The sequence below is a fragment of the Opisthocomus hoazin genome, chromosome 6 (genome assembly GCF_030867145.1).
Source record: "Opisthocomus hoazin isolate bOpiHoa1 chromosome 6, bOpiHoa1.hap1, whole genome shotgun sequence".
In the NCBI taxonomy this organism is placed as follows: domain Eukaryota; kingdom Metazoa; phylum Chordata; class Aves; order Opisthocomiformes; family Opisthocomidae; genus Opisthocomus; species Opisthocomus hoazin.
In genome coordinates, this window is record NC_134419.1 from 48,694,883 (window position 1) to 48,712,111 (window position 17,229).

The 17,229-nt window shown below is 39.4% G+C and overlaps 1 protein-coding gene across 3 annotated transcripts in view; it reads left to right on the top strand.

Annotated features, from left to right (window-relative positions):
• GRID1 (glutamate ionotropic receptor delta type subunit 1) overlaps positions 1-16,675 on the top strand; it is a 558,941-nt gene extending 542,266 nt beyond the window's left edge. For all 3 annotated transcript variants that reach the window (XM_075423037.1, XM_075423035.1, XM_075423036.1), the window contains one exon: positions 9,664-16,675. In XM_075423037.1, coding sequence (XP_075279152.1) covers positions 9,664-10,092 — 429 coding nt within the window. In that variant the 3' untranslated portion in view covers positions 10,093-16,675. The remainder of the gene's footprint in view (positions 1-9,663) is intronic.
• Positions 16,676-17,229: the final 554 nt, after the last annotated feature.

The following is a 17,229-nucleotide window of genomic DNA, read 5'->3' on the forward strand; positions in this document are numbered from 1 at the left end:
ATATTTTTATTTTTTAAAAAGTTAGATGGCTTGGTTATGATTTTTCATAAGTTTAGAACCATATTTATACGCACATATATAGAAAAGGCCTACTTGAATTTACTCAGCATAACAAGTACTATTTCTTCAGAAGTATTCAGCATCCAAGAGTTCTCTTCTGGAAAACTGGTAGCCAGATTTTTATTATGCTGAACTATTTTAGCGATTTGGCTGACCATGTCTTTTCTCATGTCGAAATATGAGCTTGGGCAGTTTCCAAAATGCAGCTCTGAATGAGGGTGCAGAAACCTTTTCAAAATTTGGTTTTTAATTAAAACATATGTGGCTGATAGTGAGGAGTAAGAGTTTTCTAAGGCTTTCACATAGCTGGAGTGGAGAGGCTTTGCAAGGCAACTATCACTGGGCATGAAGCAGGTTGTACAAGCAACTCCTCATGTTTCCTGTGCCAACTCTCTCTTGTACTCCTTGCATAATAGGAAAAAATGGGAACTTTTGAGATTTGGATTTGACTAGGCTGGGATGGTGAAGAAGGATAATGATAGAGCAATCTGTTATGCCTGATGCTCCAGTAGAGTAAATCAGACTGTTAAAGGGTCGCATTGCTTTGCTTTGGGCTCAGTAGAGTGAAAAAATGCATCTCTTATGGACTAGATAATAATTAAGGATTTAAAAGCTGAGTAAAGCAATGTAAAGAATCCATTAAACTTTAGTGAGTTTTGGAACAGAACCTTCGTGAATTTAATCTTTACTTTGTAAAAGAATAATCTGTCACTTCACAGGGTCATTTCAGATGTAGCTGAATTCTGAGAACACCACCCTCTTCAGAGCCAACCTCATTGTTTGCAGTGGCTGGAATTTGCTATTGCAAACCAGAAATATAAGAAATAATATGTATATGTTTGCTAAAAAGAGTGAAATACTAATTACATTATTAGCCTCACTATCTTGATCCTTTTTTCTCTTCCCACGTCTTCCTTTCCCTTTCTATCTGGAGATGGCCCATGATGTGAGGTTGGGCCTCAGAAGCATGGTGAGAATTTATGATAAACATACAGATAATTGGTGTGTTGTTGAAAATGCCTGCAGAGATGAATCCTTGCTAGTTTCCTCCTCACCTTTACCTCTCCCTGGAACTCCCCTTGAACCTAACCTTTGTGTTGTTGGAAATGCCTGTAACTACAATATATGCAGCATATGCACAGTAACGGTTTCTCCATGTGCAAGTTCTCCTTTCTCCTAAAGAGCTCCTTTGCAGAGACATTGGCATGCTCATCAACCAGCACTCTTTCAGTACTGCATTTTGCTGCTTGTGTTGAAAAATGTTTCTCTGCATTCTCTTACTATCCTGTTTATTTTTAACCTCATGAAAATCATGGAAACATCTGTATAATGTGAACCAGTCATTCACTTTCTTTGTAGGTGAGTTACCAGCCTGTAATGCTTGTGAACCAAGGTTGGTAAGCATTTTAAAGCTTGAATACCTCAGCATGAGGCTGAATGTCCCCTTTCTTACTGAGTAACAAGTGAGGATGCTATCACAGCGTCTTACCATGCGTGTTTGAGTCTGCTGTTGGTTGTGAGGACTAGCCAGTGTTTCTCTATGATTGCCCTTAGGTCATGGATTGTGATGAATGTGGGAGCAGATCCTTGCAAGAGACTGTGGGGCTGCCTCCTGTCACCTCATGTGTGATGCTTGTCCCACGGGTACTGTGTGCTGCATATTTATGCACACAGTGCTGTAGCATGCAGATGCAGTTGGAGAGAAAAAATAAAACTAAGACAGATGTTTAGCTGGTTTCAGTTGGTGTGCACCACCAGCTTCAGTGGCCTAGTGTGGACCTCATTGTCCGAGGCATTTCTGGACAAGGCTTCCAGGCATGGACTATGGGACATCACGGCCATCTTCAGAATTAGATCCTTGACTAGATGTGGTTGCAGGTTTGATAAATCCAACCTGGCTAAGAGGGGCAGTGTGAGTGTGGGAGCATACCAGCAGCTTCATGAATCTCCTTGCTACTTGTAGCAATTCTGTAGCAAGTCCTCCCCCCCCCCCCCCCCCCCCCCCCCCCCCGCCTTGGTCTCTAGGTTTTTGGTAATAGTTTCTTTCACCAATTATAGATATTTTCTGACAGTGGGTTGGTGAAAATAAACTTTGGCAATGTATTTGAAACAATTTTCTATCACAATAACATGATCTTTGCAGTATTCTGTTAGTTCTCACTTTTTTTCCAGGTTTACTTAGGAGAGGAAAGAGTGTTACTGTCTGTTCATAGAGGAATTTCTACTCTCTGGTGAAGGAGAGCTCCCCCTAGTGAATAAGGTGGCCTCTTGTACATATTTTTTTGTGAAGTTTTGTTTCTTTGAAGATGATTACACACTGAATGAAATTAGTACATTGCTAAATTCTTTCATTTCTTTTCTCCCTTCAGTTGGATAACAGTCTATTGGACCTCAACTGGTGTCAGTCTCAATGCATTCTTCTAACAGCTGTTTTATGGATGATGGCTTAGTTAATTGGTAGTTTAAAATACATGGTATAGTTTCCACTTATAACAGCAGAAGCTTGATTGCAGAGTTGGGCCTATTTGTAAATGTAGTTTTTCAAGTACACTCCTGAGATGCATCTGTACTTGTTTCTAATAAGATACTGTTACGGTCAAACCAGCATCTAGCAGAGTACACTCAGAAACCACTCAGCAAATTTTATGTAACATTAAGTGCTATTTGACTAGGTCAGTTGCCTGTGTTAAATTAACGACAGCAAGCATACATCATCGCTGCATCTGTTTCCACGTCTGTCTGCATATCACTTCATTGTTGACTGCGGAATCTCTAGAATAAGGAGTGTGGTGAAGTGAGTTATATTAAAAAGGGGTTATTTGTATTAATAAAACACCATACTGTGTTTTCATTGTTTTACAGCACATCTATTACATTTATCATCACTGCTTTTTCTTCTTGAGCAAGCCAATTATGTATGGGTTTGCCACCTTGTCAGAGCCTCTTGGAATAAATTAAAATTGCAGCTTTACATATGCAGTAGCTGCAGCTGAAAGTAATGATAATGACTCTGGGTGAATACAGGATTTCAGAATAGTCTTAAACAAATGTACATATGCAGAGCTGCTGCTTGTTCATTTCTGCTTAACAAGCTAAGTGTTTGAGTCCATGATGCCTGAAACCCCACGGACAGAAGCTGGTAGCTGGGTGGAGCTGTGGGTTTTGATGCTGAGCTAAGAAGAGAATAGCCTGTGGGTACCTCAACATGGAAACCTCACTGTTTCAGTTTTATTTCTCTGCTTTGTTTTTGAGTTATGCAGTATGTCTGTGCATGGAGGTGCCTCGGAGACTTTCTTTCTGCCTTAGCTGGGTACCCGTGTGCCTTCCATCAGTCTGTGTCTCATGACCACTGATACTTGTATTTTTTAACATATGTGTAGGAGTTAAAAGGTCTTTTATATGGATCGTAGAGGGACTGGCACGTGACCCGGTCAAGGTCAGAAGAGGAAATGTCTGTCTGAGCCTGGAGCTTGACTCAAATTTTAAGCCCCAGTCCTATTCACAAAATTGCCTTATTTTTAAAAAAAAGTTCTTTTACAGAATGAAAATGTAACATTAACATTTATGTCTTGGTTTCATTCTCTCACCAAAACGTAATCCTTCATATTGTCACCCAAAACAGAAACAAACAAACCAACCAGCCAGAAAGGCGACATGATTGATGATTAAGAGTATATTACTTTAAAAGATCTCAAGCATCGTTTTCTGCATATCTCCTGAGGCTTATTAAGAACTGCGTTAACAGGCTTTTAATAGTTGGCACAGTTATCAGCATCTGACCGGAAGGTATCGACGCGTTCATGATAGTCCCTCAGTGGATGTGCCTGTCTGCCCATATTGGCCACATTTCTGAATTTTTAGTGCTTGATATTTCGGGTCGGGACCATCAGTCTTTTTCTTCTCCTCTAGTCTAGTGTGGTTTTATTTGCGTGTGTGGGATTGCAATGCAGCTTATCACAGTTTTGGCATAGTTTTAGCATCAAATTTTTGCAGATATTTGGCCTTCTTTTTTGGGCATGTGTCTCCCTTTTTGGCCTTACTGAAACTGCTTCATTGGCTTGGAACGTTTTTATCTCTTCAAGTGGCTTCTCTTGAAGTTTGTGATCAGATCAGAGAAAGCACAAGTAAGAGCAAGAGGCTACATTGGTGTCTTTAATAAAAATATTTTTCTGAAAAATCTTCCCATTGGAAAATCCCAGCCATTGCAAGCCTAGCAGATAAACAGTATTACCTTTGAATTGTTTGTATTTACAGTAATGTAGGCAATTCCTTGAAAACACCAGCCAGTAGCTCCTTTCCAACATTCCGTGAGATGTTTCTGAAATTTGATGATGTTAACTGACTCCAGACCTCCCAAGTAGTTTCATATTCTTTCAATCTGACTGCCCACATGCTTTTATTAGAGCCCACTGTCAAAAGTCACAGAAAATAAGATAGAGAAAAAAAAAAATTGATTACTCTGTAAATCATCTTGTCCGCATTTATATCTTGCCATAATTTCCTCCGCGTGATGAGGCTGAACTTGGTTAGGCCTGAAAGGGAACTGTAGTTTCTTGCAGATATGGTTGTGCAGGGTTAGTTGTTCCCAGGTAATTCTGATGAGCGTCCATCAAAGCCATGCCAAGGGTTGTCACAGTGTGCTCCTGCTGTCAGTGATCGGTCATTGAACCTGTCACTGATGATAACGTGCTTGGGATGTATCAGAAACATGCCCTTCGTTCGCCCTTCCAGAATTCAAACTCATTAGGGAAGAATGACATTTAAATTGATATTTATGAATAAGATAATTTCCTGACCAGAAGCAATGTTTGGTTAGCTATTTTCTTTAAGCTTCAGGAGGATAAGCCTGTGTTTATAATTAATTTTCCTTACTCGCGATATTTTTTCTTACCTTCACTGATTAATTTCTCCAACTGATCCATTTGGAGTACAACATTAATATTGAAAATAGAATTATGAAGGTAGGGAAGGAAAAATATTTGATGTCCTTCTGGCAAAACAAGCGTATACGTTTATCTAATGTAGCTATATATGAAAAGTGAAGTTGATTTGGCATGAAACATCTGAGATGCGACATATATTATTAACTAAGTTTTGTGTATTAAGTTCAAAAAAGAAAGATAAAAAACCTTTGGTAACATGTCTGACAGACACTGAAGTATTAAATCTGGAGCTCATTCATGCAGCTCTTGTAGAGAGCTAAGTGGAGCTGAAGCCAGAAGCCTTTGTGAAGAGCAGCAGTAAGGCTTCCCCCGCGGGGCTCTCCTTTGGGTGAGGGAAGTCTCTGTGCTAGAAAACCGGCACACTATGGCTCCTATTGTTTCCATCCAGCTGCCATTCTCTCGCTCCAAGCCTCAATTTATTAGTTTGTATTGATTTATTAATTCTAATTCATTAATTTTGTCATAGACAAATGCAAAAATAGAGAACAGTTACAGTATCAGAAAGCTTGAAAATCTTTTGCAGTGTTACATTACCATTTCACAATTAAGGTAACAAAGCCTCAGGCGATGAAAAAAAATGCAACCTAACTAAGTGCTTAAAAACTATAACAAATGGCTGATATTTAATGAGAATTATAAAACTAAAAATAGAGGAGAACACTGAGCTGACAAGGGAGCAAAATATCATAACTTTTAAGATTTGTTTGTCTGGCTTTATTGCCAGTTAACTTTTTTTCCATTTACCTTGTTGCTTTTCAGTAACATATGCTTTATTACTGAATTTTCCAGGAGACCAATAAAGGAAAAAGAAAGGTGAAGTTTACAGAATTTACATATTCTGAAATCTTGCCTCATCAAATAAATCTATCCAAAAACATTCAGTTCTGGAAATCTTAGGATTCAAGGCAGTCTTCTAGCATGTAATGACAAACTAATTTTTTCATGAGTTTCTGTTTTTTATCTTAGTTTTTTTTTTTATTTTTAAAGCATTTGAAAAATCATTAATTTAGCATTAAGATAGTTTCATACAAAGCTTGACATTTGATTGTTTAGCTGCTCTTCAGGTAATAAGACAAAGGGAAGAACCTTTAAAGAAGTGTTTTTATTATTCCTCAGATACAGAGTTATTTTCCTTAACCTTTACAAACATTTTATTTTAGCAACAAAAAGCAGGAATAATGTGAACTTCTGGCCTGGAAGCCTTTAAAAAGCTTTCTCTGATCTTAATAAGGCCAGAAAGTTTTCCTTAATGCTGAAAAAAGGGTTAGAAGTAGGCAAATGAAATCCCCACCCCTACCTCTTAAAAACATCCCAAGCATTTACTTCTCTACTTACTTCATAAATTGTTCTGTAGTAGATCAAATGTGGTTTCTATGTGCAGGAATTGTGTTTTTCTTGGTAATGACAACTTTAGGATGGTGAAACATAAGTTTATATTGTAAAACATAAGTAACTGCACATCCACCGTTTTCTGAGGAATGCTGTCCTGGTGCTGGGCTGTCCACAGCAGAAGAAAATAGGGCAATCCGGTTACGCCGGCGGAGGGAAAATTTCCAAAAGACGTGGTCTTTAATAACCCCTCTGGTCTGGACCAGGATTTGTCTGTTAAGAGCATCCCACCTGCAGCTCTTCGTGTTTACATCTTAAAAGAGCTAAGCGAAATGTTTAACTAGGACTAATTCATCCTTTGAATTTCATGACCTTTTGTGCACAGATGCTTCAAATGAAGAGTACACTTCATTCATGAATGTTTTTTCCTCTGCAAACAGTTAATGACTGCATGTTGCGAATATCAAAACTCTGCTTTTCACTTTAGCTTGGCTAGTTATCCCAGTCACATTATATTTGTTCCTGTAGCAAAACAGGGTGGAATGCACTGAGGATGTGCTTGCAATCAAAAAATACGAATACAAATAAAATGTTGATGTATATTTTCACTTGAAGTAATCTGAAGAAAACATTAGTATTTGGTAAAAGCTCAGAAAAATCCAAATGAGTCCTGAACTTTTCTCCAAAGTATTATTTAGGAAAATTTGTTCTAGTATTTTCTCAGTTCTAACCTGAGTTCTCTACTTTGTTCTTATTTTGTACTGGGGCTTAGCAAGAATATGGCTCCCAGATAACTACAATGCCAACTTAGGAGTCTAAATCAAAGTTTGTGGCATTTTTGAGAGAAGAAATAGTACAGGGTACCTAAAGAAGCATTATATAATGGGCTTCTGGGAGTTAGCTTCCTTAGACATCATAAGCAGCAATAGCTGATGTTTATGGCTAAGTAGAGCTTTGCAGCAAGCTTTTGTTGGCAGCACAGGGCCAGATGGGATGGCTGTGCAACGGGAGCCTGCCGGTAGGGTAGACCCCTTACTCCCAACAGGAGACAATCGAAGAACAGTTCTCACATTTGGCCCCAGTCCACAGTTTTACTTCAAGAAATATAAATAAATAAAATTATGAATTAAATCCATGTAATCTGGCCATTATACCACAAATTATGAATTTACCTAGATACAGAGATTATGAAAGAGCCTCAGTGTTATTGTCAGCTTGGTGCGTTGTCTAACTTACTGAATGAAGAGCCTGACAAGTCAGGTATGGCTGTTGGCAAGAAGGACTTAAAAGCAGCTGCAGTGGTTATCTGATCAAGTATTGTGTGGTTCCTTTCTGCCACAAAGGTTTATTTTTCATTTATTGTCCATTGGCTTTCTCTAACTCAAATGATTAAAGTATTTGACCAACAAAGCAATATTTTTTAAAAATAGTTTGTTTCTCTGGTGAGGAAGATGATATCCCCAGGGTTCCTGGGAGCTTCTTGGGGAGTTTAGTGGATTTGTGATGTACATGAAATATGAATTCATTTTCTACTGATTAGCAAAGGAGGTGCAATGTGCAGCTCAGTCCTGTAATTGTTGAACAATTGTACTTCAGATGGAATCAATATTGATTTAACCTAAGCTAAGGATGCAGGTTTGGGTTCATCATCATGTAACACTATTTCATTTCCAAATCCATGCAGAGATTAGCAAATCCAATGAATTTGACTAACATAAACATGGTGTTAAATCACAAGGTTAGAATCAAATCTGTAGTTGGTGTTGACATTGGAATCAAGGGCTCTGGAGTTTACTTGATTGTCAATTTACAGATGAAAGGAAAGTTGCATAGTGGTGGGTACCACTGGAATAATATTGTAATTCTCTGTGTTCCAACTGAACACCAGTGGCAAAAGATCATGGGGAGTTGGTGGCAGTGACACCTTACACTTCTCTGTTCTCAGAGCCTACTATTTTGCATGAATCAGAGCATCTGTAAGGCTACTGGTATTTGGTTTAATGAACATCTGTGGGCAATTAAGGATTACTGGAACACAAAAATTTCAGGAGTCCTATTTCCTAGGATTCTGGGATTCTGCTGGCCGCTCAGTGTCATTAAAGGTTTCTGCCAGACCAGGGAATTTCTCTAGTTCCAGGATTGCTAGGCTTTTATAGAAGATTTGCTGCTAGTCTGCTGTATGTTACTCTTGCATCAAACAAGTACGACCGCAGATCATAGCTGTGCTTTATGAAATATAGAGAAATGATATAATGTAATACCTTTTTACTGACACTAAAATGCTAGCTATTGAAATTCAGTCATATGGCATCCCAGGTGGTTGCCTTTGCCATGCCAGTTTTGTTGCATTCCGATTTGAGCATCCTGAATGCTGCGCTGAGGTGATAAACAGCCCGTTGCAGGTCTTTGCTGCTTCAGGTTTTAAAGCAACTTCTTTGGTTGTATTTCCTCCTGGAAGCTAAAACATGTTGAGCACGTGGTGCTGAAAGTCCGTTCAGGATCCCACGCTAGGACCCTTAACCAATGCATTCTCAGAAGATGGTGATGCATTTGCTGAAGACCAGCATTGCTTCCCCAAGTTCTGACCACAGACATAAAATTTTACTAGGTGACGTGCCAAGATGACAGACAGCTTGTAGTTGGTCATACAACTGTTCAAAACACAAATGAGTGGTCCCCTCGCCAGGCTGCCCACAGTAGGTCTCTCAGTGCTGTTCCAGTAGGTCAATAGTCTGGGGCACATACGTGACCCAGGGCTTCCTGCTGGGAAGGGAGGACTTCTTAACCACCAGAACCCCCTGCCAATAGGCTTTGGCACATGAAGCAACTACCTTGGAGTCAGCTAGGCTGTGCGTAGTGTTTTACTGACATGTTCCTTAGAAAAAGCGCTGCAGCTAGATGAGACAGTGGTGGGCTGTCTTGTGATTTCAAGGTGTTGAGCTGCTCCCTGGAATTTTGAGTCCCAGCTCACTTGTTTGCCTGCCATATGTTTTTTTTCTGGGCTGTGCAAGGTGAGCTAAGGGCTTGTGGGATGTGCTGGTCCCTGGTGCGAGCTCCTGCTAGCTGAACCAGAGCCATCGGTTCACCTCCAAGGAGGATGGGATTGACAGCACCAGGGGCTTTTGCAAGTTGAGATTGAGCTGGTGTTTTCTTCAGCATGTGTTTCTCAGCTGGAGATGTTGGGCAGACCTGGAGGTTTTGCATAGGCACAGGTGAAATCGAAGCAATGTAATGAGTGAACAGCAACTCCTGTCACACAGGGGAATGGAGGGGGGCCAGACAGGATTGCAGATTTTGTTTGGACTGATTGTTCTGGTTTCTTCCTCACTAGGACAAAGAAGTGAACTTGGAACAGGTCCACAGACGCATGAACAGTTTAATTGATGAAGACATAGCCCACAAGCAAATCTCTCCAGCGTCCATTGAAATCTCAGCATTGGAGATTGGTGGCATGCAACCAACTCAGACCCTGGAGCCGGTACGCGAATACCAGAACACGCAACTTTCTGTCACCACCTTTTTACCAGAACAGACAACTCATGGTGCCAGCAGGACACTCACAGCTGCCTCCGGCAGCAACCTGCCGCTGCCCCTGAGCAGCTCAGCTACCATGCCCTCCATACAGTGTAAACACAGGTCACCAAATGGAGGACTATTTCGTCAGAGTCCCGTGAAAACCCCGATCCCAATGTCATTTCAGTCTGTGCCAGGGGGAGTCATTGCAGAAGCAATGGAGCCCTCGCATGGAACATCCATATGATGAAAACAAACAGTAAAACAACCAGCAGAGCTTTTTAATACAAAATTTAAAAGAAACAAAAAAACAAAATGAACTCTTATGTTTTTCTTGTATATACCTGTAAATAATGAAAGAATGAAGTGGGGTAAAAGTGTATTTTGAATATTCCCAATTTTCGAAGTCAGTAAAAAACAAAACAAAAAAACAAACAAAAATGTATGAATGACTTTGTAAATTTTGTTCTATATGAATAAAAAGGCAAACTACTTGTGATCGTTCTCAAGTGCCAAAGAAGACCAGTTACTGGGACTGAGGGCCGTACAATTTTTTTCCATGGATTTCAACACTCATTCTCTTACTGTTTGGTTGGGGTTTTTTTTAAGGAGAAGAAAAATTACCCGTTTCTTGCTAGAAAAGTTCGCCAAGCTCAGAACTCTCCTTTTCCCAGAACCGTATTTTATAGTCAAGATGGCAGTTCACTCGGAGAATTTAACAGCTGGTATTAGCATAGCAGTAACAAATGTTTTAAACATGAATTATAACTAAAATCCAACAAAAAATTAAAAAAAAAGAATGAAAGAGAACTTTTTCCTTCTAACAATGATTTAAACTTCCACACAGTTCCTAAGTTTAAGCACAGGATTATTAAATTGTTTTTTTACATGTCTGCTGTGCTGTGTGGCTCTTTTTATTTAACCTTCTGTGTTTTGTTATATATATAATATATATTACATATGTTATATATATGACATATATATTATACATATAAATGCTTTGATAAACAACAGGTTTCAGCTTAATGGGAAAGCTTTCAAGAAAAACTGATCAGCTCTTTTTTTTGTGTCTTGTGTACATGACTAAAAGTGGGGAGGAACCAGTGGCTGAAAGAAGTGACACAAGGAAGAGCTTTAGCGGGCAGGAGAGAAAGGCATTGCAGTGACTGTGCTCTCTGGTGCAGCCTCTTTCTTTAAGATTTCAAGGAATTTGCTGCATAACGGATGCAACGCTCTCTGTTGAAGTCATATCACTGAATGACAAGGCTAAGTTCATGACTGTAAGCACAGCTCTGCTTTTTTCCCATTGATTTTGTAAAGAGAAGAATTTTAATGGCCATGTCTATAATCTTGGTAGAATTGGCTGTAAAATGCCTTTTGTTTGTCTGGGAAACACAATCAGAGGACAAAGATAGAGCAACACGTGTAGCGAATTTAATGTCTTGTTCTGCAAACACTACCAATGGAATTTAATGTGACAAAAAAAATCAAAACCAAAACACATTGTTTTCTTCCCAAATAGTAGTTCGAATGCCCAAGATAACTGATCCCTGTGCCCGCCCCCTGCTCACTGTTGCTTAGTGGACCGTCACTATCTTTCAGAATTGCGATAATTTAGTGTCTTCTCAAATGTGTCCCTATAGCTAGGTTGTATTTTTCCTTTGTAGCTGCATTTCCTCACTTTATTAGAACATTGCTATTTGGAAAAGGCTGTAGATCTCGGTGCAGCAAAGTCACTGCCTACATTAAGGTGAAAAATTATGTTTGAACAGGGGTAAAAATGTATTCACATATCCCAAGAAAGTCAGCAGGCAATCTGGGTCAGGTTTTTGGATAAATAAACATTCCATTGACTGCTCCTAGTTTAATTTCCCTAATTACACAACAGGTATATTTATGAGATGATAAAAGTCCCCAAATTTTTACATTTCTGGTTTAAGCTGTAGGGAAGAAAAGTCAAACTGTGATATGAAAACAGCCTAATGGAAGAGCATACTCAGCATACTACTTATTAAAAGAGGAATGTTGATGGTGAGCTTACAGAAGGAATACTCTTTTAGGGATTAATTTGTCCCTGTTGTCAATCATGAAGATGATTTTGCAGATTGGCACAAATTGCACTATTTGCTTCAAACTAATTAAAAATGAATAATGCTTTAGTCAGCTGACTAGATTTATCCTATTTAGAGACTTGGCCCACACAAGCTTGGGATTTTTTTCTTTTGTCATACTTTTTCTCATCATTATCTTAAAATAACCTATGGCTGCAGGAAAAAATAGCCATTTCTTCCCCTGATTTTTTCCCCACCTACCATACATACACCAATTAGTTATGGCAGAAATGGCCACACAAAAAGACTGTGCACACCTAGATATCTGTAAAGATGCTTAGGAGAGAGAATGCAACTATTTGCATTGGAAAAATTCCTCACTCGTATTACCAATTTAAGATTTTAGGAGCTGCAGAGGAACATACTTCAGAAGAGGTGTAAGGAGATGTTTGTGCAGCTACGAGGGTGCGACCTGTAAGTTAGGGCTTGGCTGGAGCAGGTACTCCCTCCCCAGCGGTACTGGAACAAGGAAGCCATCCCACCTCATCTCGAGCATCCTCCAGAGCACGGGAGGGTGAGCAGCTCACTTGGCCACCTCGACAGCATGAGGCAAATGCCCAGCCACGTCCTCCCTTCCTGATGGTGAAGAGCTGTTGTGAGCTGCTGGTGACAACAGCGTAGCCACTGCTGCTGGCTCTGCACCAATGTCATAGCAAACAAGCTTGTCAGAGGTGGTGTGAGCTGCTCCCTTGCCGGTTCCCCACAAAGCAGGCTATTTATTAGCTGTAGGAAAGCTCAGAGGAGGGGATTGAAACTCTCCTTTACTGAGGCATTATTGCTTTCACAAAACGTATTAGATCTTTTCAATATTATAATCTAAACCACTGTACCAAATATTTTAAACTCAACTGCATTTGTAGGATAAATTGTGAATACAATATATTTGGGGGATTAACATTCTCTGTATTCAATGTTCTCCTCCTGGCTTAGTCTTGCCACATGCTGTAAAGTTTGGAAGTGGGGTTTAACTTATAAACAATGTCGGATCTCACTGATTCTTATGTATAGAATATGACTCACCTGTTTGAATGCTCTGCAGGATTACATCTAAGATGATCAGAATCTTGAAAAATCAAACCACATAGTCCTCACTCAGAAAAGCATTTAAGCATGTGTGTGAGCCCTATAGAAAGCAACTGCTTTATGCACAGGTTGAAGTGGTTTGCTGATTAATGATGGAGTTAAAATGCACGTCTCAAATTAAATATATGGCGAATTTTAAGCAGATGAGTGAGCTTACCAAACTCCCTGGGACTGTTCAGTTGCTTAAAGTTAACCATCTTGAGTGCTTTGCTGCACCAGGGTCTATACTGTAAAAGTAGGAATCCACAGTGGATCCGTCATTGCCTAGTAATTATTTGTTTATATAAAAGTTAGCAAGTCATAGCTTGAGCCCTTCAACCATGACAGGAAGCTGTTAAACCTTTCATGTGATGGTGGTTTGGTTTTAGATTATTTAAGCAAGTCACCACGTTCTCCTTGAACATAAACAATGTTTCTTTCCCCATAAATTTCAGTTTTCAAAGTAAATGCAGAATGTATTATTTACATATTCTGTCTCCTGTTTTATATTTATATCTTCATTTTGACAGATCACATTATTCACTTTCTACATAATATGTATTCACCACACACTCATGCATATATGTATACATGCAGTTACTCACAGAAGAAGTGAGAAATATAATTTCCATGTGGTGTAAATGAGCAGAAGCTCAAAGCTCTCACAGAGCTGTGCTTATTTACAGCACCTGCAGATTTGACCCTTCACTTTTAATAGCTGACAAGATGAAGTAGAAAAACTGCAGAAGTTCCTGAAAACTTTGAAGACCAAACTGTGCCCTTGATTTTCAAACAGAACTTTCCCCGAGTGTGCTTAAAAAAGGGAATAATGTGTGATCCCAAATATTCCTGCTCCTCCAAGATGTTTACATTGCAAAGGTGGTTGCAAATGAGACGGAAATTGAGTGCCTATACCTTCCTTTTATCGTGCTCTTTTGCTGATGAACTTTCGCGAAAGTGATATCTGTGGCCCAGCACTTGTAGTGCATCTTGTTCTATTGATCCATTAGTTTAGAAATGACTTTATTTTCATACAAAAATGTGACTCCGTTTCTTCTATTTGCTTGCAATCCACGGGCAATCTGCTTGCAATCTGAAGAACGCATTGCTCTTATTTCTTAGTATGTCATGTTTTCCTATTGCAATGGAAATAGAGTAACTGTGCTTTTTAATTTCAGAGTTGAAACTTGATAGAACATTTTTATGCTGAGTTACAACTACACGTGTGCAATACTTGTCTTGCAAAGTGAAACTCCCAATATCTGCCTTGCTTTGATAACCATTGCTGCACTGTAGATGAAGTCTCAGCAAAACAACTCGCTTTCTCTTAGTCTGCTGATAGAATAAAACACTTAAACCTGGGTTCTCATCTGTGTAAATCAACATCCCTTCAGTGAAAGGGTGAACCGTACAGAGTTTCAGTAGGTGAGGATTTGGCTCTTAATATTGGGCTTGAGAGCCCTACTTCCCATAAGCTTATATTCAACAATATCTTCTGAAAAGGAAAATGCTTTGACAGGCTCAAAAATGAAATGGAATGAGGTACATTTATTACTATTTTGAGCACTTGGCATGGCTTTGAGTTTAGACTGTATGCTGAAATAGCTTAGAGAACACCTGTTTTCTTAAAATCTGTTAAGTTTAGGTATACCTATCCTTTAAGAAAGGTTAAAAGCTGTTGGCTTGCTGGCAAGTGGAGCGTTCTTTTCAGAGGAAATCATGTTACTGGGCAGTACAGCACCTGCAGTGCTCAGACCTTTTTATTGTATTTTAAATTGCTTTGCTGACTTGAACTTATGTTGTGAGCAGCTAAAGAATAACATAGATCTAAACACAACACATTTGGGGAACCCTGTTGGAAATTTCCCAAAGAATCCACATCGTTTGGCAACCCTGGGAAAGGCAAGGAGAAAGTTAGAAGAAAACTCTGAAGAGAAGCAAAATTCAAGGTAAAAATAAACACGTGGTGAAGGGGGAGGGAGAAAAGGGTAGTTACAACTCATACGTCCAGCAAAGCTGTATCACTTGTATGAGAAACCTAGATTCCATCATACAAGCAGTTGCCTCAGTGAATTATTACTTTTACTTAATTTTTAGAAAACAAATAAAACCGGCATTTGTTCTACCAGAAACAGTTCTTATATTATTTAAGAGTTGGAATTATTTGTTTGGCGATGCCAGTTTTTTGGCTTGATTCTCACTCAGCTCGGAAAAATCAGCTTCAATCAGTGATTTGCACCTAAAGCAGCTGTGGGCTGCTTGCTGGATGACACTCCCAATGGCTATTTAGGTCTGCAGCTGGGAAAAATCCACCTCAGCTTCCCATAACTCTCTATCTTTTCTGGTTTTGTGTAAGAGTTGAGGCTTACCACTATCAGCTGTATATGTCTCTGGATTTCTGGATAATGGTGCTGCTTTGCTAGTGTCCATGTTGGAGGGAAGCAGCACAGGAACTGGTCTTCTCTAAGCTTGCAAGGTAACTAATAACAGAAGCAAGTAATCTGAGAGATTTCAGTCTCTTACTGAGTTTTATTTAGTCTTAAGTTTCCTGTCAGGCTTATTAGAGGGATTTTTTTAATTATGGGGTTTTTTTAACTATATGCTTACAGGGTACTACTTAAATTACTATTTCTTTTTTCTACCTGGTTAAATTGATATCAGATAGCTTGCTTAGAAATCAATTAATGCTGGTAGCAACTTCATAATGGAGCACCACCATACGAAAGTTGTCTTTTTTTTTTTTTTTAATACCTTTTCTTGTAAGGCTTGTTGGAAGATGTCTCCTCTCTCAGTAACTGTTCAGATAACTTGTTGCGGTTATAAAGCTCTGTAGTTTTGAGGATATCAAGGTTTCTATCTGATAGGGTCTCTATATGACATAAGGCGGGGGGGAGAAATAGGTCCTTACAGTTGTAGGTAGACCCCAATATGGGAAGTAGCAGGGTAGGGGAAAAAAAACTTTAAAAATTTGCATAGCTTGCCAAAGCTTCAACTACTTGGATGACTGGCTGGGACAGAAAATAATTTTGGAATAATATGTTACATGTAACCAACTGTACTGTAGAAATGATCTGACATGTTTCTAAGTGGGAAACCACAAGTCACAGCTCAACATGCCCCCAAGTTGTTTTCAGTACAATGCTTTTTTTTTTCTTTGTCATTGATTGTTTTGTTATAATGTCATAACTCAAGCTGTATGTGAAGGGATGTGGAACCAGATGTTTTAAAACAGCTTTAGTTAATTATCAGACTACTTCTAGGCTCTGATTCCAAGAAGTCACCCATTCATTAAAGGAAAAATCTTTGAGATTTTCTATATTTAAGTTTTCATTTGTTTATTTCCCTCTTGTAAATGTATGTACTTGTTTTCTGATGGATTTATTTTCAAAGTGGTTAAGTATAGCACAAAGGAGCCCAGCACTTCAAGTGAGAATTGCAGCCAGAGGAACAAAAGAACATACAACCATGACAATGAACTGTGGAGAAGAGAGATCCCAGATTTATGTATTTTTTTCTATATATCAGCAGAAAAACCTTGACTTCTGTTAAATGTGCTTTTTATATGATTTATATTGGATCAATCCCATCAAATTAAATACTTACAGAAGTAAAATATTCCAGCCCACCAAAGTACTGAAATGCATATTTGCAAATAAATCTAAGCAGACACTGGAAATGTTTCCCTGTCTTGTGTAGAAAGCATTGTTTTAATCTGCTGAAGTGGGTATGCTTACCAGTTAAAGATCTCAAGGACATAACTGCAGCATTTGGTAGCGCTGTCATGCACCCAGGCTCATCATGCCAAGTGCTCGTGATGTGGTGTAGTAGTAGTGTTCCACAGCCCTCAGTAGCCACACCAGCAGCACAGGGAAAAGTGGATGAGATGAGGTATGGGAACAACTTCTTCACCCTGAGTCGGAGAGTTCTCGCCCATAAATGTCTGGCATGACAGTAGGTGGAAATCTTTCTTTACAGTCGAAGACCCTTTTTCAACTTGGTGTGTTAGTAGGAATCCCAGGGGACAGTGCTCAGTCCTGACTGCTGCCCATCGTCCCCAGCAGAAGGGACAGGCAAGCAGGCAAGTCTCCCTCTGGGTGAGGGAGAGGGATGTATCCATCTGTGCCGTGTTGCGAGTTTTGCCCATCCATCAGGCTGCTGGTTTCCAGTGTTGGCTATGTTGCTGCTGCTGGGTGGATAACGTGTGACGGGAG